Source organism: Parasteatoda tepidariorum, chromosome 4, assembly GCF_043381705.1.
Source record: "Parasteatoda tepidariorum isolate YZ-2023 chromosome 4, CAS_Ptep_4.0, whole genome shotgun sequence".
Classification (NCBI taxonomy): Eukaryota; Metazoa; Arthropoda; class Arachnida; order Araneae; family Theridiidae; genus Parasteatoda; species Parasteatoda tepidariorum.
The window spans coordinates 2,348,153-2,373,508 of record NC_092207.1 but is presented as its reverse complement, the minus strand read 5'-3'; the positions used below and the strand labels follow the sequence as shown (position 1 = coordinate 2,373,508).

Genomic DNA, 25,356 nt, shown 5'->3' with positions numbered 1-25,356 from the left:
TATTATTTAAAAAAATTTTTAGTATAAATAACAGCTTAGTTACTTTAAAAAAATTACTTATTGTAGAAATATAAATTAATTACTTGTTAACATATTTTTTTTTAATATATTTCAGATGAATTGTATAAATATAGGTGATAAAAGAAGAACAAGAATAAAACTAAAATTTAACTGAAACTTAACTGTGCTGTTCTGATGAAAAATTTTATTGGTCACATGCACAAGATATAAAAGAAAGGAAATAATGTGTAATTTAAAAAATTCAACCAAGGTAAATTTCTATATCAATTAAACCATAAACAATTTAGAGGATATATACTAATTGTACAAACAAAATTTATTATGTTTTTTAATATTTATAATGCAAGTGGTGGAGAAATTTTAAAAAAAATTGTTTTTTAGTTTATTACTAGTCCTTTTTGGAATAAAAGCCCTCATACACAGTTATACATTTTAAAATAATAAACAAGAGTTCTGGTTATAAATTATGTGTTTGCTTACAAAATGGATCCTTACTAAATGCAATATAAAAACATTAGTAATACAAAGATGTTTTCAAAAAGTTTAAATTCTTACGAAAATTCTTAATATTTCTTCAAAATTCTAGATTTAATCTCTTTTTTAAGAAAATATTAAGTTTTCAACAAAATATTTTTCCTATAGTAACATATTAATTATTGATTCATAGAAAGAAAGAAAAATTCCTTCTTGTGATTCAGTGAAGAAACAGTAATTACAATTTTTTGTGCAATTTTAATTTATGCCACAAAATTTGTATTTTTAAAGTTTTTCAATCCTCACTGTTGATTTTCATGCTTAAATGTATGGTCTAAATATAAAAATGATCAACAGTAAGTCAAATATGAAATGAATTCTTTTTTAATTGTCTCAGGCAAAAGTAAACATTTATAGAGAAAAAAAATCACATATATAAATATTTATTTAGATTTTTTGACAAAGAATGAAGACTAAAAGTATGTACATTGAAGTTTCAAATTAGTTTTTAAGTAAAAAAAAAATGCCACTGAAATGTGGAAAGAAAAGTGTTTGTACAAATTCCGATTGATAGCTAGTTGAAACTTAAGTGTTTCTAATGATACTTTTTTTCCTGTTCTTTCTGGCAGCTGAACAGGTTTTAGTTTTCTGAAAATTTATCTCCTCATAATGATTTGTCACATTTAAATATTAATTTACAGCCTTCAATGTGTTTTACTCTATTGTCTTCATTCTTGACATGGTTTTTATAAATATATCAGGGGTGACTGTGGCAGAAAATGAAAATCCCTGAAAATTTAAAGAGCAAAAATTCGATAACAAGATATCAATTTATATACTATTCATATTTAATATAATTTTTTGAACTAAGATTTATAATTAAATTACCTTTCAATAAAACATACTTTTATAGTAACAAATTTAAGAAACAATTTAGTTCTTACAAGAATGGCGATATCGGATTTTAAGAATGAGGAATCAAAAAATTACGATATCGTGTTTTAAAAGCGCGTAGATATGAATCATGATACTGGATTTACGAAAGCGATAACACAAATAGCAACATCAGATTTTTGAAAAGCGTAAATACGAATACAACTAGGCGCAGTTTCAAATATTAAAAACAATCAAAATCCGACAAATAAAAAAAAAATCAAAATTGCGGAAGAGTCACTTGTTTTGTTAACGCAATTCATCGAAGGTTTCAAAATTTACATTTTAGAATGTAGAGCTTAATTCTTACTTTAAATTTTTGCGAAACATTTTGTTGGATTATAAGTTTTTAATCGCAGAAGTTCGCGAATCAAGTTTTGAGGTACGCTGAATTCCGTAAAAAATCACATGACCTGGATGATTGTCCTAGTTTCTAGGCGTGGACAGATTACACAAAAAACCTGGAATACAATCACCCCGGATATACATAAGAACCCTGTAAAAACAGGTGAGAGAATAAGTACAAAATTAGTTATTAATGAATATATTACCTATATAAAGCATTTCTAAACTCTGGAGTCATGAAAAGTGTCTGGAGGAGACTGTTAAGGTAACAGGTCATTGCTTGATTAACAAGTCCAACATAACCTTTAGCGAATAAATAATCAGTTAGCTTTGTACTAGACTAGAAATGAGGCATAAAATAATTTAAAATGCATAAAATTTCTGACAATTTAAACAGCTTTGTTTAGTTCAACAAAGTGTTAGTAAGGAAAATATCTATCTTATCTAAGGTTTAATTGCATAAAAACAAATTGAGTGAATTATTTATGCCACACTACAACTGTACTCACAGGCTATAAGCAATGATCTGTAAAATGGGTAGTTAGAAAAAGGATGATATTACCGAACAATTTATTCAGGGTTGCCACTCAAAATCTCCCGTGCTTTCCCCATAAATATTATACGCAATATATTAAAAAGGAAAAACACAATCTTGTATGCTCCTGTATGAGCTTTATTGGGCTAACTTTACTAGTTGTAATTGCCAAGCCTGCCAACATTGGAGAAATAAAATAACGGAGATTTTACTATCGACATTTCTTAGGCGATGAGCAAAGTTTTGTTACATCATGCATATGTATGCATTTATGCAGAATCGCATAAGTAATAAAGAGTGTTTCAAAATTGGAAATAACATTTACATTTAGTGAAGTAAAAAATATGTATACAAATCTTAATCTAAAGAAGACTTTTTTAAACCATTATTTATAATTACTTAAACTCTAAACACTCAATATACTGCAGCCCAGAAGCAGAAAGTGCCTAAAACTGTACGTCGCAGAACAAACGAAGTCCTGCAGAACAATTTGTATCTTGAATAAGAGACACAAATTTCAGCACATTTATCAGTAATCTCCCTTTTCCGTATTTTTGCCATTCTGAGGAGGAAATTAGCGAATTAGGTTTTGGCTATAACTTTTTTATAATATGGGTGTATCAGTTTTTAGCATACAGCAGGAGAAATCGATCACCATTTTTATCAAGAGAGCTTCTAAAGCAAGCCGTAAAAGAATTAAATTCAGAGATTTCCAATTTCATAAAGTTTAGGACTTTTATATTTTCCATTCTTATTTCAGAAGCAATTTGTGAATCATGGGGATCCGTGATTGACAGAATTGTTTCTGAAAGACCAAATGCTTTTGATGGAGATGAAGAAGTTGTTGAAAAAACAGACCAGCGAATGTTTGTGTTTGCAAATGGTGCACCATCTGGGCACTTGTCCCTTCGAAAGATATTTAAGGCAGCCCTTATTTTAATGTTTGGACCTTCATATCATATGCATTTTATTAACAATTCATCCTCATCATTGTCATTAACAAAATTTTGTTCCTCAAGAGTGATTGAAAAAGTAACAAATCAAGAATGTTTGCCTTGGTTTAAAAAATAATGTATTGTATCTGTGTGTAATCCTGTATTTTAATAAATGAAAATATAGTATTTACGTAAAGTTGACTTTTTTTCGCTGGGAAATGCTTGCAGAACATTTGTATAAATTAATAAGTCCTGTTGCAGAACATTTTAAAGCTTATGGGTACTGCAGTACAGGTTATAGAATTGAGGAGTATGAGAAGCATTTCTGCCATCAGCGGATATTTTATCACCAATTTTTATTTATTTTTCTTCAACAAATACGGAGACATTTGAGAATACATGGGTAAACAGGAAATAGTCGTAAAATAGAGGAGACTTGGCTGGTATGCAATTTGATCAGATACTGAACCATCAGCAAGTGGAATAGAATCCCGGTACAAATCACGGAAAGCAGAGCTTTAACCCACTACGCCAGCTTAAAGGCTCATTTGCAAATTAACATTTAATTTGATTATGCTCAATTCTTTATCCCCCCAAGTGTTTAGAATAATAATAGTAGCATTAGTGTCAACTGTAAAACTTATCTGCATTAAAATAAAATAATATTGTAAATAATTGTAAGTAACTGATAAAAATAAAATGTCAGATACCCGTATCTTGTTTAGAGGCAACAGCATTGCTATAGGTGTAATTCTTATAAAGATCTCGTATAGGAAAAGAAGGTTGAGTAGAAAGAGTGACATTAGTATCCATGGCAGAATTATCAGTATAGCTGAATGATTGCTCTACTTCTGTGGTCTGAAAAACATTTATTAAATAAGATTAACTTGAAACCAGGGTTGCTACTCAAATAGAAAAACAAACTCCCCTGACTTTTCCAAACATACTTTTAAAAAATTCCAGTCTATTATTGCAGTTTGTACTGACAATGCCGAGGTTAAAACATACAGTGAACCACAAAAAATTATTATTAGTAATTTATATTTTAATTCAATAAAAATATATCATAAGAGAAAAAAATATTTAAAAAAATTTCTTTACCCATTAGTAAACAAATAAAACTATAATTTTTGTTTTAACTCTGCAATTTGGAAGTCAAAAGCAGAAAAATTCTTGTTTAATTTTGCATTCCTGTTTAATTAAATTTTTTACATTGCACCCGCAGTGATGCGAAAAATGCAAAATTGAACAAGACAGGGGTGATTGTGAGCCCAAGTCAAAATTCTGAAAAATTTCTTGGGTTATGATATATATAAATATATAAATATTTGAGTTATGATATGAATAAAATAATTACAGAAGTTTTTTTAGGAACAGATGCATTTTTATTGCCAATAATCAGGTTATTTCTCTCATTATCACCACATCGAAATCCTAACTCTTCTAAAGTTTCTTCTGTGTGTTCATGAATGTGGATCTGAAAGAAAATATTATATGATTTACTGAAAGCAATGAGCAATAAAATTTATTATTAAAAAAAAAAGAGTTCAACAATCGATTTTTTATTCTTAAAAAATATAAACTCTACTAAGAAATAAAAAAAGAGGAGTAGTACCAGGGTTAGACCAGGGTGAGTAGCCAAATCTTTCAACAAAAAATAAGCACCTTTTAAATACTTTTAAAGTACAAAAAAAAATATTTTTAAGCACTATATACATTGACAAAATGCAAAATAATTAGTTTCTGGCAAAGAACTCTCTTCTTGATTATATTAGCCATTATAAAATGATCAAGGGATTTTTCGGTTCAATTTCAGACGGTGGAAAATGAAGCATGAAATTGAGAATATCTTGCAAAATGCAGCAGAGTTGCACATGAGAGTGCAATAATCTTATCAAAACCAGCTAAGTAGACGCACATGTGGACTCCCAAGTACTTCATCAAGCATGTAAATTATTGGAGCTTTCACATGCTACAGACAGACAGTACGCGAAATGGATTGTGGTTGAATGAATTGTGAAAACATTGAATAGAGCAATGTAAAAAGCACACTTTTGCCTAATATGCGGCGAAAATCGACATTGTAAAGAAGAAATTCTCATTTTCAAAAAGTGAAAATTAACCACTTTTTAAAAACACCCAATGAAAAAAGAACCTTTAAGGGCTTTTAAAAAACAAAAATTGAAAATGAGCACCCTTAAGCACTTTTTATAAACACTATGCAGCATATTAGACACTTCCTTGTAAGAAAATACTCTTAAAAAAGTTAAACAAGAGTTGATATTGAATGAAAAAAAAACTATCACTAAAGTCTAAAAACAATATATAAAAAATTTAAGCTAAATAAATAATTATGCAAGAAATTGTGATAATTATGTCAGAAATTTGGATTTACCAAAATGAAACTAATTTTTACTCAATAGATTATAATTCATTCCTTAATTGCAGAAATAATAATCGCTCTGGAGGTGTTTGTGTTTTTATTCAAAGATGTCTTGATATTTCAGAGTTAGCTATACATTTTGTTTCCGCAGAATCTATATTACTTTATTGCAAACCTTTGGATTTATTATTTCTATCTTTATATAGATCTCATGATTTTAGTGTTGATTTTTTTAATACTGAACAAAAAGTAATAATTTCTAAACTTAAATATCCTAATATAATACTGATGGGTGATATAAATATTGATATTCTTAAGGGACCGTTCAAAAAGGACGTACACAAAAATGGAGAAATTTCAACCCCTCCCCCCCTTTCGTACATTACCGTACATAAGGTCTTACTCTCCTCCCTTTGAGTATGTACATTTATTTTTCATAAAAATTAAAATAATTATGCTTTAAATAAAATTAAATATTTATTTAAGGAGTGTGTAGGAAAAAGTCAAATTTAAATTTGGTGTATGCTTATAATATACGTACTTTGTATAATACCTCCCCCCTCATTGTACAAAACTGTACAAAATAGCAAATCCCCTCCCCCCCCCTTCGGGATGTAGGTACTTTTTGAATGGCGCCTAATGATGATTTTATTACTCATGAATATATTAATTCATTATGCCAATTTGGATTTCAAAATTACATGGACTCAACTAGAGTAAATTCCTCATCAACTTGCATTGATCATGTCTTTGTAAAGACAAATGAATTTTCAGTGAAATCCGGATTATTCATAAATGACATAAGTGATCACTATCCAACTTTTTGCAGTATTTATAACGATAAGGTAAATAAAATTATGGAAACTGAAAATAAAATTTGAATCAACTATAATAAGCTCTATAATTATCTGTCATATTACAAATTTAATTACAATCCTCAAGATTCTCTTGATCAACAATATCTAAGTTGTCACAGAAAACCCCCCCAAAAAAATCTGCCACAGGGCACTTAAACAGTTAATAAATAAAACTATACAAGAACATTTCATGATGACATATAAAATTTACGACTTAAATTAACATTAAGTGCAGAGGACCTTTAAGCATTAGTATGAGAAGCAAATTAATAAAAGTAATCATCTTAATCAAGTTGAGTTAAATTCCTTAAGTATGATAAAAGGGAAAAAGTCAGAAATCATTTGATAATTATCATTATAAAGAAAAGATTTAAGTTCAAAAATAGGATGAATAATCAAAATATAATCACATATTTTCCAAAACAATTTCCTCAAAAATTAAAGTATTAAGTTTATTAAATAAAAATTGCAAGTAAGATATGACAAACCGTTTCTTTATCACATATCCTTTGCAAGACTAACTCAAAACTGTCAGGTTCATACTGAAATTTTTTTCCAACCTCTTGCATTAACTGTGATGCCGTTGTAGAAGCTGGCAAATTGATGACAGATTTATTATTGTTAAGCTGAAAGGAAATAATTACCATTAATAACTAAAGACCATCATTATTAAAATTATCAAATAAATTATTAAGTAAAATTATCATTATATAATAGCAAAAACTGTCTTCAATATTTTTTTCACCAAGTGCAGTTTCCTAAAAATTTGTGAAAATTAGATAATCCTTTAAATTATTTTTTTTTAGAATTATCTTAAGTACTTTTTATCCACACACACACACAAAAAATCTATTCTACAGGGTTTCTACTCCTTTATCTAAGTAAATATTAGGGATTTTTAAGAACCTTTAAAAAAAATTAACGATTTTTTTTTTTTTTTTTGAAAAATTAAGGGCTTTAAAAATTGTATTATAATTGTTTATTATCAAATATACATCTATCCACAGTGACAGTACCAATTATTTACCTTTATTTAAATATATATATATATATATATTGCAAAGCAATATAATATAGGCCCAGGCAATTTAGGNAGGTTTTTTTTTTTTTTTTGGTGGGCCCACTTAAAGAAACGTTTTATTTAAAGGTGGGTTTTATTCAAAATTTATTGTACAACATCCAGGCATAACAGATTAACATTATTTTTTCTTTATTAGGAACAGAAAAGTTTATAAACTTTAAAAAAAAGGCTAAAAATAATATCTTATTAAATTGAATATACCTATATTTAAGGCCCTATAAATTATGCTGATCTTTTAAGAGAAAAAGAGGACAATTTTTTTAAAGTGTGGATGATTCAGAAAACAACTAAAACAGAAAAGGAAAGAAAAAAACTAAATTGAAAACAGGAGCTTTCATTTTCTTTACTGTTTCAATAATAATTTTTTAAATATTACAACAAGGATATTATCCGAGGATAAATTGTTCAAGTTATCCAAGGATAAATTGTTAAAAGAATTCTAAGAGTAGAAAAAGAAAATGAAGTCATTTTGCCAAAATATGCAGAAAATAAAAATTAGGTGGTTATCTGCTTATTCGTACAATTTGTAGGGCCCTACCTATGTGAAAATTAATATTAATCTAGACATAGAAATGTGATTTACTTGGCCATTGGACAAGTCTCGAATGATGCACAGAGCTCGAGGTTCATCAGCAGCAGTTGTTGCGGTGGCGCACATCCCCTAAAGGTAAATTTTGATTAGTAAAATTGATAAGATAAAACAGTTATATTTCTAAACATTTTTTATAGTAAAAAAAAATTTTGCAGTTTAAAATTCAAACACAGTTAAACTAAATTTTTCTTTTTTATTAAAGAAATTGATTTTTATTATTTTTTCCAAATCAAAGGCTTAAAACTAAAGACAGAATTTTTTTATTGTTCGAAATAATCCTGTAATATTAAATTATTAGGTGACATTTTATGACAACCATATTGAAAATGAATTACCTAACTTAACATTTTGCAATTATTAATGAGTAAATATTGTATTTACTATTATAGGAATTATATTATATTTATTATTATAGGAATTATATAATAAGCTTTTAAAATAGTTTCCGGTCAAAATTCGCAATTTAAGTAATGGATACAAATTTTCAATTAGGAATTAGCTTACACTACTAAACAATCTGTTTGATAAAAAATATTTACGTAATTTTATAGAAACCAAAAGTTGAATAAGAATTTAAAAAACTAAATTGTAGATAAAGTTGTAATGGTAACCAAACAAAAATGCGAATTTTATCCCAGTAGACTCCAGTAAATCTGTGTTAAAGCAATAAGAAATTTTGGGATGCTTTAATTTAAAAATTTTAAATTTAAACCTGTTAAAAAGCTTGTCATTACAAAATACAAATAATCTGAAAATCTAAAACTTCCCTAAAAAATGGTTAGTGCAACAAAAGAAGTGATAGTTACCAAAACCAAACACTTAACTTTTGTTAAAAAAGATAAAAAAGATAGCAGCATTTGTTCTGAGAAGAACAAATACTATCTTTTGAAGGATTCAGGACTTAAAATTTAAAACATTTTTGGTAAAAAAAAAAAAAAGTCCGTATTCAAAACCCCCATAAAACTCTGGGTTTTGACAAAAACCCCAGGTGGGTTGGGAATTCCTTTTTCTTAAAAAAATCCCTGATCTTTCCAAACCTTAAAAGGTTGAGAAAAAGAGCTGAAATCATTCTTGCTGCAAAAAAACTAACGGATAAAAACTTAATTGAATGGAATGCTTAATGGCATTATAACCTGAATTAGCTATGCTGACCAAAATTTAAATGAAATTAAATAATTTAGTAAAGCTGATCAAATAATGCTATAAATTAAAACAACTTTGAAAAATTTCAGAATGTTTATGCAGTTAAAAACTACTACAAAAACAAACTACGGCTAAAACGCAAGAATGTCAAATAAATAAAATTACTAGAACAATTGCATTTTAAACTTGGCCTTACATCCATAAAGAGTGACAATGACTATCAGTCAGATCCTGTTTAATTTTCTTGATACTATTGGCTAATTTCAAAATCAATATATTTTTAAAAAATATCACTTTTAAATTGAAAAAAAAAAAACTTTTAGAAAGATGGAACATAAAACCTTTCAGTAAGATTACATCTCTAACAGCTAACATTTAAAGGAAAATAATTTTCCTCGATTTTGAAATAAGAAAGGCATAGTTTATATGTTTATTATAACTTTATTTATAATTACAAAATATGAGAAACACAAAAAGTTTTTAAATTTTTCATAATTATTTCCTTATTACTGATATCAAATACTTAAAAGTTTTAAAAAAAATTTAGACTCAAATTTATTTACGATACAAATACACAATAAACATTCAATTACATGTTAAGAAGTACGTAGTGACTGCGCGAAACTCTCGTCACAAAAAAACTAATTTCATAAGTTTAATGAAGATAACAGTTAATTTTTCACATTTACTTTTACAAATATTCACTATAGTCCTTTTAACACATTAAAATATTTTTGAACAACAGACCTAAATATTACAAGTGCTAATTATCAGTTACAAATTATCTTAAGTATTGCGTAAATATAAATTATTAAATGTGTAAATAGTTAAAATTAGTAACAAGAAAAGAAATTAACAATTAGCGAACAGATATGCAATCAGAATTAACTTCCTTTGCTATAGTGTACATTTTAAGAAAAATATATAGTAGGAAAATAACTTAAGAAAGTTTAACATGGTATTGCTGTAACTTTACCAAATTTTTTTAATAAGTTTTGATTATTACTATTATTCTATAAAAACTCAAGTTTTTCAATTTGAATAATAATTTGTTCATCAAAGAATATGGAAATAACAATTTTCAGCACTTTTTCAACTAAATATCAAAAGTAAAACATGACACTACTACACTTATTATGCAACAATTGGCACAAATACCTGTTTATGGTAGCAATAAGCAAGGAAACAATAAGGTAAATAAACAATCCTATGCAATAAGGACAAACTCCATTAGCATTGTACTATGTTAAAATAAATAATTATTTTGAAGGTAAATAACCCTTAAGAGATTTTAGAATGAAATTGCTTCTAACACACACTTTTGGCAACTTGGGGAAAGAGAGAAAAAAAAAATTGGGTTGTGAGAGAGACTGCTCTGAAGAAGCTATTAATAGAACATGTGGCACCAATGATGAAAGTAGGAAATTCTATTCTTTGCCAACATCCAATCATTTTAGACAGGAAGAAAAAAAAAATACACACAGTCGACCACCCTTCATAATCTTAGATTATCAGTTAAGCACCCATAAAAATACAGTTTACACTTCAATTCATAAATGCATTTCATCAAACCAAAAATAGTTTAGAAAAGACAAAACAAACTATTATGTGTCTAAAATAACTGGTTATTAAATAGAAAATAAAATTATAATTTCGTAAACAATATTTATAAATGATTAAAATATATCTCATTACTATTAAAATACTATTGCGTATTTTAAGTTTTTCATAAAATTAATAGCTCCATTTCAATACATTAAATTTCAGTCAAGAAAACAATATTGACAAGCTAAAAACAATTTTTATATTTATGCAATAAATTAGTTAAATACAGGGTTGGAGTTTTTGCCAGGACAGTGGCAAAAACCTGGTAAAAACCGGCAAAAACCAAATTATCTAAATTGCTGATTAAATATTAAAAAATGCTTGAAGCAAATTTAAATCAATCATAAGGAATAATAATTTTGATACATTACATGAAAAAATTATTTTTAAAATATTAGTAATTAATATAAGGGTAATAATATTTAGAAGATTGAAAGTTTTTGACCTCTTTTTCATTTTAGAATCCTTAAATAAATGTTTTTTTACAAATTTTATTTTTTTTTTACTTCTTCATAATAACTTTTGGTATGTATTATCTTACATATCACTCTTACACTATATTTAAAGAGAGACATAAGAAAGTTAAGATGGATGTTTTATTAGATAGATTTTGATAATCACCTCATTTCCCAATATTACTTCAAAATGCAAACAAAACCACAAAATTTAAATTCTTGTGAAATTTCCCGAGAATTTTAAGAATTAATTTCTCATTTACACTAATGTCCTTCTGCCATTGAAAGAGTGTTTTTGAATTTTTCATTTGTACATTTTAAAATTCGGAATAGGTTGACTCTAAATAGTGTTTCAAAACTAGTGTTCTGTTATGATATGTTGAGATAGCACAAATTGTATTGTGATGATGAATAAAGTATTGAATTTGTGCAAATTTAAAATATTGTATTGATACCTGTATATTTTAATTAACTACACATGTTGATAGACATTTCATGCTTTAAATTATAGTTATATTAATTTAAAATAAGTTCATCTCACTGGAAAAAGAGAATAATCACTAATCTTCTGATCAATAATGTTTTAAACTACTAAAATGATAAATTAATAAATTATGATTTAATTATGGAATAATAATTTTTTATTTTTTTTTTAAATTATATATATTTATAGTATATATTTCAATTTTAGGAATAATTTTGAATAAAAAATGTGTTTTTGTCTTCTCCTCTTGGAAAATACAGGTTTTTGCCGCTTTGCTTGACAAAAACCTGTTTTGCCAGGATGGTCTTTTCCACCTGCGGCAAAATCTCACCAACCCTGGTTAAATATGCTAAAAATATTCAGAATTTCGTAAACAAATTTTATAATTAATTATTAATTCACACTAACAAATCAATCCCTTATGTATTAATATATATTTTTTAGAAACTGTTGTTGGTATAGCTCCCAAAAAATAGATTCAATGATTTCGAAAACCAGTCATTTTAAACAAAACTAATTTTACAGAAGAGACAAAGAAACTGAATAGTTAAGTATCAGGTAGTGGTAGATAAATAGAACTTTTTTATTTTTTGATATTTAAATAAAGCTGGTTATTGTATTGCAATCAGGGTGGGTTTTTAACATAAAAAAACTGGTTTTTGATATAACGAGTCAAAAACCTACCAAAAAATGTCAAAAACCAGGGGAAATTTTGACATTGGAGACATTTTATTAGATACTAAAATATACACATTACTTGCATTATATTTCATATTTAAAAAATGTTGCAACAATTATTAAAATTATAAACTGGTTCTTCTAATGGCAATTTTAATACTTTAAAACTCATTTTATAACTATTTGGTTTATTGTATTACAGGCAATAACTATCAGTTGTTAGTTATTATCAATAAAAATATTGATTTTAATTCTTTAATGTTATTAATTCAGGCAGATTTCTTAGATTAAATAAAATGAAAGTGTACACAATAATTGTCTGATCTCAACGTAAAATTTTTTTATTTTATTGATTCTCAATCTTTGTTAATTTTTTTGGTGAGCAGAATATGTCTGACTTCTGAGGAAATTCAGGCAACCATGGGGAAATTTTTGGTCTAAAAAAATTCCTACAGAATGTTTTGTTAAAAAATGTGACGCTTTGCAAAACTTTCTTGTTAAAAAAAACATTGGAGAACAACAATTTATGCATTTATTATAGTTTGAGTTTCTTTTGTTACCTTAAATTTATTAGAAAAAATTACTACTATTACAATATATTTTGATTTCTATTATTTAATAACACATATGCTAGTTTATTCATTGGGTAAAATCAAATGAATTTTTTTCTTATATAAACTTTATTTTCCAAAAAAAAAAATTTTTTTGTAAAAAAAAGCTAAAATTTTTGTGGCAATTGATTTTAAAAAGATACCTTGTTTATTGGGAATATTAGGCTCCGAGAATTTTCTGCACTCCTGCTAATATATACATGAATCTTTCCAATATTAGTCAACTAATGTCAATTTTATTAATGTTCAATTAGTTCACTGATAAATGAGCGTAATTTATAAAAAATGTCAATGTTTAAATGGGTTAATTTTTAATCAATCAAGGTTTTAACTAAATTACTATTAATATTTAGTGCAGTTATTAAAATAAATAACATAGTTAGGTACATGTTATTTTATTATGCTATAATAGCTTTAGTACCTCTACTTTCTAGCAGGGTTTGTTGATTAAATCAGCTTGATATAAATCAAATTATTATTATTTTTTAAATTATTGATTTAAATTATTTTTTTTTAATATATATATTGATTTTAGAAGCTAAAAAACAGTGTTTTAAATTATTGATATTTTTATTATTTTCTTTTCCTAGTTTAAAAATTTATTTTAAATAAATTGCTGCATTAATTAATTTTAGTTAACGAAATTACTTTCCTTCTTTGTGTGTGTTAAATTCCAACACATTTGAAAGTACAGATTAAACTAAACATTTAATGCTGTTTTCATATAGACTAGCATAGCTGTAGAAGGTAATTAATAAACATTATTTTTTTTTTCAAAAAATAATGCAAATAAAGTTAATTAAAATTCTACTTTTTGAATGAAAAAGCATGGAATTAAAATCTACATTATATTTTATTGCTGGAAATGTATATCTCTGAAGCTTGAGGTTATATTAAAAAGAAATTAGTACCCTAATATGCCAAAAATAGGAAGAAAAAGGCTGATGAATTCAGATATTTTTTTCCTGATATAGTGTCATTCTTCCCTTTCAGACTCTTTCAAAGTCTATTTGAAGCAGTACGGTCATTAATTGGTATTCTTTTCTCATAATATGTTTACAGTATCTTTGACATTATCTGATTTTCTATAAAGACATTTCGTGGGGAAAAATTCCAATGAGTACACAGATTTTAAAAAAAAAAATTTTTAGCTTAACTTATCTGTTTTGGTATAGAATTAAAAATGAATATTTTAATATAAAAATATAATGATTAAAGACTACATTTATAAACACAATCTGCTACATTTATTTTGGCATTTTAAAAATCAAGAGAAAAAAAATGAAATCACAATTTTAAATTAAAATTACGGTTGCTAATTGAAACTTTGCTTTAATAGTTAAAGTACAGGGGTCTGTCCAAGCCAAATTTACCACGGTTTTGCGGTACCTTCACATATTCAATTTAAACCCATTTTTCTCAAAACCAATTTTTCTAAATTTCCGCCTTCTATAAAAGCCTAAGGCTTTTTTACTATTGCTTGAAATACTTAGATATTTGATACACAAGTTTGTGATACTATGATGATTGAAAAATGGTATGGATTTTTTAATCAGTTTGAAAGTTTTTTTTTTAAAAAATTGTCGAACTTGAAATTTTTGAATTTTTATGCTATTACGCTACATTGCCTCAGAAAATAATCTTTTTCAAAATTTCTAAACATCTCTCTATAAAATGAATACCATTTTCTGTTAAGCACCTTTCAATGATGATATTGTAAAAGTTTCATGGAAAAATAAGGAAAATTGAGAGAGGAGTAGTGTTTTAAAAAATAGTTGAAATTTTTGAAATTTTTTAAAAAAAATGAAAAAAAAATTTTTTTTTCAAATTTCTGAATTTAGGATAAGTTCTTCATAATCCTTAAGAATATATTTCAATCAATAAATTGTTACCAAGGTTAATAATAAAAGATTTGAAAGAAAAGGTACCGCGTCCCCTTAAGGAAAAATGTAGAATCATTTCACAAAATACTTTTTTCTTAAAATTTTATTTTTGTGTCTCGTAAGAAACGATAAATCCATATTTTTTACTATGATATATTATATTTACTTTCCAGACTATGCAGCTCAGTATCAATTGAGAAATAATAATTTCGAATTTCAGTCTTGTTCATACAAAACTAAAAAATTAACTTAGAGTGCAGAGTGGTTCAATTTTTTTTTTTTTGTTGTATGCTTTAGAGAAAGAAAGAAGGAATTAAAATATGGATAAATGAAAATGATTTTAGATACAATGATTAAGATGATTGTTTATGTATTCTGCTTTCAAATATTTTAAAAAATGAACATATTGGATAAATTACAATTTTACACATTTTTATTTATAATTATTTAATATTTTCTACACAAAAATTTGGGCTTTTGACAGTAATTGTCAAATGGAGAGTTTAACATCAAAATAATTCACAAGCATCATCGATTGATCATTTATAATTTTATTTGTATCTTTATTTATAAATACTACTTCATTATTGTAATAGCTAATAATTATTCTTACATAAAAATTTCTGGTTTTTGACACTTGTCAAAAACTACGTCCAAAAGGGTTTTTGACATGACAGATAAAACTGTCAATTGTCAAAAACTTTTCAACCCTGATTGCAACCGTGCAATAAAATCACTTAATTCTTTATTTAAATTAAAATGTTAGCTATAAAACATTAATATAAATTATTTTTAACAAGCAAAAATATTAATAGTTTGACATTTAGAAGTTGAATAAGGTCTTTATGTAAGTTTTAGACTACATATTCATGGATATTTGTGTTGATTCAGAAATCTTTTGGATTATGACTATTTGTGCTAAGCCCCTTACAAAGATAAAAGTCATTTGGTTAACAAAGTAAAAACTTTTTTGATGTCTGCAATTTTCAAATAATATCAATGAATGATGAATAGCATTCATTGATAATTCATTGATGAATTCAATTGCTATTCATCAAAATCTTTGATAAATAGCAACTTTTCCATAATATGCTTCCATAAATGGTTATGTTTCCACTTTAAGGGTACTTTTCTTGCACAAAGTAAATATTAATTTGCATATACCACCATTGAAAAGTACTTCAACTTCACCAATAATGCTTAAAACCAAACCATTAAAATCACAGTACAGAAAAAACTCCCAATAGTCTCCTTTACTCTTTTAGCCTTTTCAGGCAAAAAAGTGGCCATAGTAGCCTCATGCCGAAAATAGTTGCATTTTATTAGCCTATGACAATCCTGAATATAGAGCATTAAATGCTAAAGCTAACACAGTAAAAAAAAAAATATCTGTCATACAACACTCAGCTAAGCCTAACTATATACCATACTCACTTTAGCCCACCTCAGAAAACAACTAATAAATAGAATTTTAAAATTTATACTTAAATTTCTATGTAGATCTGTTCTTCCTTTCTCAGTTTAAACCAAAATTAAATAGTTTTTGACAATTTTTAATGATATTAGAAGAAAGTTCAGCAATAGCTTAAACACACTTTATAAGTTAATCATAAACAGATAGTTTGTAAAGAATAATTTTTTTTTCAAAAAAATCAGTTTCTAAAACTGAAATAAAAATTCTTGCGAGAATCCCAGTAAATGTCTAGAAAAATATAAATAAATTATATTCAACTTTAAAGGAGAAAATAGATAGTTTTTTAACATATCCTAGCAACTTTACTCCACCTGACCCTATGCATCATAATGTATTAAATTATCAACAATATCATAAGTCATTAAATGGTAAACAAATACAGAAAAAAATTGCTAAAAAATGTGATATATCAAGGAAAAACTTTAGTAAATAAAGTATGTGAATAAAAATATGCATATATAGTGTTCTCTCCAAGCGTTTTTAAAAAGGTGCCTTTTGATAAATGGCACTTTTTTTGTCCCTTTTGGAAAAACATGTCCTCATCCCTCAAAAACACTGTCTTTTCTTCTTGCTTTTTTCTGGAAAAAGTTGTCTTCTTAACCACCTGTTTTAATGAAAAGTCCATTTCTGATTAATTCCGTTGTTGATAATTATTTAAATTTTAATTTCCTTCCTAATTTTTAGTAAGATTTCTCTTATGTTGTTAAGTTATATAGTTAAAATCTGGATGATATTTGGCCCCAGAGATATAACATCTTTGATAATGAGTGAGAATTACTTTCTGAAATATATACACACAAAATAGTATAAGAGGGTTATTTTTAAAAATTGAAGATCAAATTCAATTATTATATAATATTAAACATTTTGAAAAATTTTTTTAAGGGTCATGAGTGTCCTTTCAAAACTCAAACAGTCCTATTCTGTGCAGAAGCAAGCTGCAGTTTTTTATTCCTAGGGAGAACTCTGAATATATTGTTTATCTACTTTAGAATACGTTACAGAACTTTAATATTTTGGTAATTTCATGGATTTAGGCTAAACAGCGAAAATCCTACAGTCCTGGAAGAAGCTTGCGAAAGAGACAATAGGCGAGCAATTAGAGTAGGATTAAATGTATAGTAAGCTCCGTGTAATGCATATTATTTACATTTATTGGAAGCAATAGGCAGTAACTTCTTGACATCACAGTTGGAACAATCAGGATCTAATATGGAAGAAATTCGAGGAAAACATTTAATTTGAAATTTTAATCTAAAATAAATAGGAGAAGCAAAAACCTATTTCACATTAAATAAAAAAACTCTAGGATCAAGTATTGGGACAAATTTGCCTTCGTGGAGGACTTTTTGAAGGAAGTTTGCCAATATTTGTTTGGAAGTTTTGCTATTTGTGGGACTACAGACAGCACAATTATATATATGATGGTTGATGAATTTACCTAGAAAAAAAAAGAGTAAAAAAATGTCATTCGCGAGCTAAAGTGAAATTAATGCAGATGATTTTTCAGATCATGAAGATGTGAACATACACAAAGTCTAATATTTACCTTTTTTCATTTGCCACAGATAATTCATGATAGCAAACTGTTGGTAAATTAGATATTTTTTACACATAAAAATATTATAATTTCAACTTAAAACTTGCGTATTATGTTTGATTTTAGTTCCTTGTATTTGTTAAGAAAATAAAAAAAATTTGATTTTTTGAATTTTTTTTCAAAAAATTTGGTAAGGGAAGCAGGTTAATACAGTTTCTGTAGAAAAAGCATGTTATGGAGGAGTCCTTTTTTTCTTATGCTCATGGGCCATAGCAGTAATGATAGAGTGGATCATTTGGCCACATATTAATCTTTCAATACCTGCCTGACTGGAATCATGTAGCTCGGGAAAAATCTGTCTTAGACACTGAATTCATAGCTTCACCAAAAGCTCTGTGGATTAAGATTTTTTCCAACTATTTTTCAGTGGTTGAAGTGTAGAAACTTTTTACAGTCTTTAAAATAACTTAGATTCTTACAAAACATTAAATTTTTTAACAACTTGTTTAGGTTTAATTCAGTGAATTGTATTTTTTTGTTTTTATGGTCAGGAAGGAAGATGACACTGTAGAACACATTACATGTTATTTCAATTTATATTCAAGTGAAAGAGTAAGCTTAAACAAGGTGCATAGCCAAATATTTCAACAAAAAATAAGTGCCTTTTAAGTACTTCTTAAGCACAATATACATTAACAACATGTAAAATAATGTTCACACATTTTACATGATCATGATTAAAATAACTAGTTTCTGACAAAGAACTCTTTTCTTGATTATATTAGCCATTATTATAAAATGATTGAGGAAATGATCAGAGAGTGGGAAATAAATCCTGAAATTGACAATATCTCGCAGAATACAGCAGAGTTGCACATAAAAGTGTAATAATATCACCGAACTCAGCTCAATCGACTCAATCTCAGCTCAGCATCGAACTCAGCTCAATCGTGCAGACTCCTGAGTATTTCATCAAACATGTAAAATGATTAGCTCTTTCAAATGCTACGGACAGATGGAACGGCAAAATATTTTGGGATTGAATGAATTGTGAAAACGTTGAATAGAACAATGTGAAAAGCACGCTTTTGCGTAATACGTTGCGAAAATGGACAAGGTAAAGAAGAAAAAATCTCATTTTGGAAAAGGGAAAATTAAGTACTTTTTAAAAACACCCAATGAAAAAAAGCACCTTTAATTTTAGAAAACGAAAATAAAAAATAAGCACCTTTAAGCACTTTTTAAAAACGCTATGCACCATGTTAAAAAAGAAACTGCAACAATCATGTACATCATGCCAACATGTTTTGTCTTTGTAAGATGCACAGAAAACTTAAACAGGGTTCCCACTCAATTTTTTAAAAAAATTCAAGGACTTTTCAATGACTTTACAGGACCTAAAATCAAATTTTTCAAGGACCTATTCAGAATTACTATATATATGCTAAAGTACATGTCAACCAGATTTAACAATTATGTGTAGAAGCAGAAATTGTGTATTTTTAAAGCACAATGTTTATTTGACAACAAAATTTCTTTCTTTATTAAATTTATCAGCTAATAATACAAATGGTTGATAGTTATATTGCTGTTTCAAATCACTTTGAAAAATTCCAAATGACAAAAAAAAAGAAAGACTGCAAATGACATAGGGTACTAGCCAACTTTTAAAAACTAGCATCAGTGAAACTTTTCATGAAAAATTTAATGAAGTGAATTAGAATTAGCGAAACTGAATGAATGAATAATGCATATTACATTAAACAAGCATAATAAATAATTGATAAAATTTCTGTAGTTGCACGGTTATTAAAATAAAAATGCTTTCTTTTTTATATGTTAGTTCAAATTTTAGGTTACAGGAAATGTATATAATTACATAAAATATCAAAATATATCCATTTCAAATATCTGGTTCAATTTTAATAACAAATTATCTATTTTGTTACTTCAGAATATCAGTAATGTATTTTGAACATAATAAAATCTATTGTAGAACAATATTTTACAAATAACTAAGACTTACCAAACTTTATTTTCTTTAAAAAATGTGAAGCATGATTTTTAAAATTTTTTGAATATACATAATTTTTACTAAGCATAATTTTTAAATCGCATTTATACGAATCTAGATAAACTATAAGTAAGTCTCGAAGATTGCTTAAATCACGTATCACAATGTGTGATTTGTAAATTGATATTGAATTGTGGTGTATGTTTCTTAAATCGGAACAATATGAATAGCAAATGAAACAAAACACATGAACTAACAAGACATAAATCACAATGTGTGATACATAAATCACTTTGATAAGAATTCTGTTGCGTGATTAGCTAGTAGATTTCATGTGAATAGTGATCTATGATGCAAATTGCAATTTGTGTTTCAAAAGGTGCTTAATATAGAACAAGCAATGTGTGATTCTTATATCATTTTGATGAGAATTCTGTTGCATGATTAGCTAATAGTTTTCATGAAAATAGTGATCTACGATCCAAATTGCAATTTGTGCTTCAAAAAGTGCTTAATATAGAACAGCTATGTGTGATTCTTAAATCATTTTGATGAGAATTGTGAGTGGTAATTCTTAAATCTTTCTTTTGTGAATCGTAATGCATGATTGGTGAAGTACTAGAATGAGAATTGTGAGGTATGATTCAGACATGACTTAAATATGTATCACATTACATGATTCAGAAATAACTTTAATTGAAATCGTGATGTGTGATTGATAAATCACTTCAATGTGAATCATGATATGTGATTTATAAAATACCTTAATGTGAGTCCTGACTCCTGATGAGAATTTTGCAAATCACTTTAAATTAATATTTGATATGTGATTCATTAATCACTTTCATTTAAATCACAATTCGTAGAACATTTCATATGAGTTCCAATCAGTAAACCATGAATCAGTTTAATGTGAATCACGGTGATGTTTATTCATAATCAATGAAACCTGTAGAATTAAATTTTATTTATTAGCATTAAAAACTAAATGTAAAGGTTAGATTATAAATGATAAAAAATTAATTATCCTTCGTACAAAAATTAAAAGAACAAATGGGGTAACAATATTAACATGTCATAATAATGAAGTTAACATGTTGAACATATTTCTAAATCGATTAAAGACATATATCATTCGAAAACTATGACTATAAAACCTAAAATTTGCTAGAAATTTCAGGTTTCAAAACATCAGAGAGAAGTATAATAAAATAATCTGGTGTGAAAAATGTAGGAGAGAAAAGTTTTGCATCTTCTTTAATCCCTTTTCACTTCAAACATTAAAAACTGCATCTATCAGAATTTGTATAATTTTTCTTTGAATTGATTTATTACTTTTTTACTGCTGTTTTGTAAGAAAAATTAGTATCATTTAATTTTCCTAAAAAATCAAGTACTTTTGAAGTACCCTATGGCAAAATTCAGGGATTTCTCAGGGCCCTGATTAATTTCAANACACGTTGCTTCCTAGGGGACAAACACAAAACAAAGGGGAACAACTCAAACAGCATAACCCATAGAAAACACTGTGGTAATATATTCCTTTACAAAATATATGTTATTCTCAAGAAACATAGTCCCTGGCCCCTATCTTGAAATAAATTCTTATAGATTTGAAACAGTAAGGAGTTTTACTGACTTAGGATCAATTATCACCATTGACAACAGAATTTCTCCTGAAATAAAAAACCGACTCTATCTGGCAAATAGGGCTGTCTATGGGCTGAGAAGATTTATTAAATGTAGGTTTCTTTCTAGAGAAACAAAGTTCTTGATCTACAAAACTCTTGTCTGGCCAGTCTTGACATACGCTTTTGAAGCTTGGACAATGGCAAAACAGGACGAAAATTGTATCGCAACATTTGAGAGAAAGATTTTGCGGAGTATACTTGGTGGTGTAAATGAAAACAAAAACTGGAGAAGGAACTGGAAATTTAACTTTGAACTGTACAAGATTTATAAGCAACCTGATATTATTAAATACATAAAAATAAATAGAATGAATTGGATGGCCCACATGATTCGAATGAGTGATGACAATACAATAAAAAAGATACTGCTTTTTAGACCCACTGGAACAGATTGGTTGACTCAGTGGAGTCTGATTTTCTCGCAATTAATGAAAAGAATTGGAGATCAAAGGTGAATCGGAAGAAGTCATGGAGAAAACTGCAGTGGAAGGCATTGGCTCACATTGGGTTGTCTGGACAACTATGATGATGATGATGAATATATTCCTTTAATTTTTTCCAAACTTAAAACACTTTTGCATCTTTGGAATGGTAGCTTGAAATAATAAGTGCTATTAATGAAACATCCATCAATAGGCTCTGAATTGTTGAACACCTTGATTGAGTACCCATTATGAATATAAATATTCAACACACTATGTTAAATACATGACGAAAATTATAGTAAAATTTAAGGACTAAAGTTTTTCCACTAGACTAGCTAACATTAAATTTCTTTCCAAGTCATTTGCAAAATTATAGAAAAATTCAAATGCTCATATTTTTCCAGTTAATGCTAGAACCTAAATTACTTTCCAAACGATAATATAATACTTTCCTTAATTAATATTACAACTCAAGTATTTACATTTTACCACTCAATACTGGATTAGGTTGCTTGGCAGATGATATTAAAGTACATCAAACCTACGTCAATATAAGAAATGACTAATGTGAACATTTACAAACACTTAAAACAACTAACGAATAATAAGAATACGAACTTACATTGCATAAACGTTTATCATATACTAAATAATGCTGATACTAATAATTCAAGAGGACAAATGTTATGTTTTATTGGCAAAAAAAAAAGAAAATTTAATTAAACTTCCAATACAAGAGATTCTGAGGCACTTTAGAAGAAAAAAAAAGAAGTATTTGGTTTAATACATTAGTAACTCAAAATCATGAGATGCATTAATTTCCTTATGTTACAGTTTCCATAGAACGCAATTTAAAAAACAATGGAATGGAAATCATTATACTCTTTTTTTAAAGAAGTTATATGAATAAGAACTTATTTTTAAAAGAAGTGTTAAGAAACTGCGCAATGAAAGTATGAAATAACAAAACAGTGAAAATAATGAGATCTTAACTTTTATTGTGTCGACAGTAATTAATAAAAAAAAAGGTAAATTAAAAAATAATAGGACAGTTAAAAAAAATTTAGCAACATACGGGGATTACCACTACTTGACTGTTTTTTCCAGGAAGCATAGCGAAATCTTTTCACTTTGACATGATAATTGACACTTTTAATACAGCCATGCCTAACCTAAATTGTAAACAAAACCACCATCAGCAGCAGCATAAAACATTGCTATCTGCGCATTGCCAGCTGTAGATAAAAGAAAAGAAAACGTCATCGAAACGAAGTTCTAGAATCTAGCCTTAATTCAAACTCTAGGTTATATTCAAACTGATATGCTTCAACTAAGGTGATCTGCGAGGTTAGAGCTACCTGCGAGTCAAAATTCACAATCTTCGGACCCGGAAGGTCACTTCACTATTCAATGAAGTATGTTCAATAGTGAAAAAAAGAATTCTAAGCTCGAAATATAGGAAAAAATTATAGACAAATTAGGGGGCCAATGTGAACTATAGGTTACCATGTATGTATATATATAATAGTGTTTCTCCCATAATATACACTTGCAATGGATCCCATCTCATGTCGATGTTGAGGGTAATGAGATTGCAGACTCCTTGGCTAAGAGCGGAACTGATCTGCCCCTGCATTCTTCGGCATCTCTGACTTTCTCGGAGTTCCCCTCCCGTTTTAACAGGCTTCGTGATCCTGTGGCCCCTCCTTTTCATCATTGGTATCAGTGCAACCACCCAGGTGGCAGCCCGACCCTTCAGTGCAGTAGGCGGGATCAGACGGTTATATCAAGATTTCGAAATGGTCACCTAAGAACTATGTTGTTCAGTTATGGTTCAAGAGTTTTCCCTGTTTGCACTAAGGGTAACGACCAACAAGCTACTCCTGAACATATACTTCAATGCCTAAATATCTCTAAAGTGGACCTCTTTTCAGATCCACATTTTGTTACAGACTAACTCAGAGTCTCTGGAGTCATGGACTTGGTTTAGCTCCGCTAACCGTGTGGGCCAGCAACAACAACAACAACCCAAGGCGCAATCAACCACACCACTACTCACACGTTGCTTCCACGAATATACAGCTTAAAGAACTTTCTTCCGGTTCATTAACAAAATCTATTTTGGCCCACTATGTGCCCCCTAATTAGTGTATAAAAATTACCTTTAATGCGATTGTTTGGTATATAAAACTCTAATTTCTGGCAGAGTTTAAAAATTATAAGTTAATATTAAAGGGAGTTACGGAGAAAGTCGTGTGCGTAGCCCCGGAGTCGAAATTTATCCGATTTTCAGCTATTATTTCCTCTTTCCCAACGAAAAATAATTATTTTTATATATATAACACTTTATTCACATTGCAATATCGAAAAATAAATTTTAAAAAGTAAAATAAAGTAAATAGAAAAAAAATTAAAATTTATCAGTGACCAGGACCGAGCGCATGACCACCGAGTCCACAAACTTCTTTACTCATGGAGTATTCACCACACCACGACTCACACGTTGCTTCCACGAATATATAGCTTAAGGAACTTCCTTCCGGTTAATTAACAAAATCTATTTTGGCCCATCATGTGCCCCCTAATTAGAGTTTAAAAATTTTCTTTTTTACGATTGTTTGGTATATAAAACTCTAATTTCTGGGGCAGAGTTTGAAAATTATAAGTTAATATTAAAGGGAGTTACGGAGTGAGTCGTGTGCGTAACTCCGGAGTCGAAATTTATCCGTTTTTCAGCTATTATTTTCACTTTCCCAACGAAAAATAATTATTTTTATATATATAACACTTTATTCACGTTGAAATATCGAAAAATAAATTTTAAAAATTAAAATAAAGTAAATAGAAAAAAAAAATTAAAATTTATCCGGGACCAGGACCGAACCCCTGAACACCGAGTCCACAAACTTCTTTACCCATGGAGCTAACAACCACACCACGACTCACACGTTGCTTCCACGAATATATAGCTTAAAGAACTTCGTTTTGGTTAATTAACAAAATCTATTTAGGACCATTATGTGCCCCCTAATTAGTGTATAAAAATTTCCTTTTATACAATTGCTTGGTATATAAAACTTTAATTTCTGGCAAAGTTTAAAAATTATAAGTTAATATTAAAGGGAGTTACGGAGTGAGTCGCGTGCGTAGCTCCGGAGTAGAAATTTATCCGCTATTATTCCCTCTTTCCCAAAGAA

At 27.8% G+C, this 25,356-nt stretch overlaps 1 protein-coding gene across 4 annotated transcripts in view; it reads right to left on the bottom strand.

The window, feature by feature from the left end:
- LOC107452910 (ubiquitin carboxyl-terminal hydrolase 47) overlaps window positions 1-23,785 on the bottom strand; it is a 97,938-nt gene extending 74,153 nt beyond the window's left edge. Inside the window, exons 1-6 of one of the 4 annotated variants that reach the window (XM_043052876.2) lie at window positions 23,235-23,785; window positions 8,148-8,225; window positions 6,972-7,109; window positions 4,601-4,720; window positions 3,954-4,101; window positions 1,980-2,076 (exon numbers count right to left, since the gene is read on the bottom strand). In XM_043052876.2, the coding sequence (XP_042908810.1) occupies window positions 1,980-2,076; window positions 3,954-4,101; window positions 4,601-4,720; window positions 6,972-7,109; window positions 8,148-8,225; window positions 23,235-23,273 (620 nt within the window). In that variant the 5' untranslated portion in view covers window positions 23,274-23,785. Of the gene's footprint in view, window positions 1-1,979; window positions 2,077-3,953; window positions 4,102-4,600; window positions 4,721-6,971; window positions 7,110-8,147; window positions 8,226-10,457; window positions 10,611-23,234 lie in introns of those variants that run through there. The other 3 variants (XM_071180440.1, XM_043052877.2, XM_043052878.2) reach the window with 3 other exon arrangements.
- Between the last annotated feature and the right edge of the window lie 1,571 nt (window positions 23,786-25,356).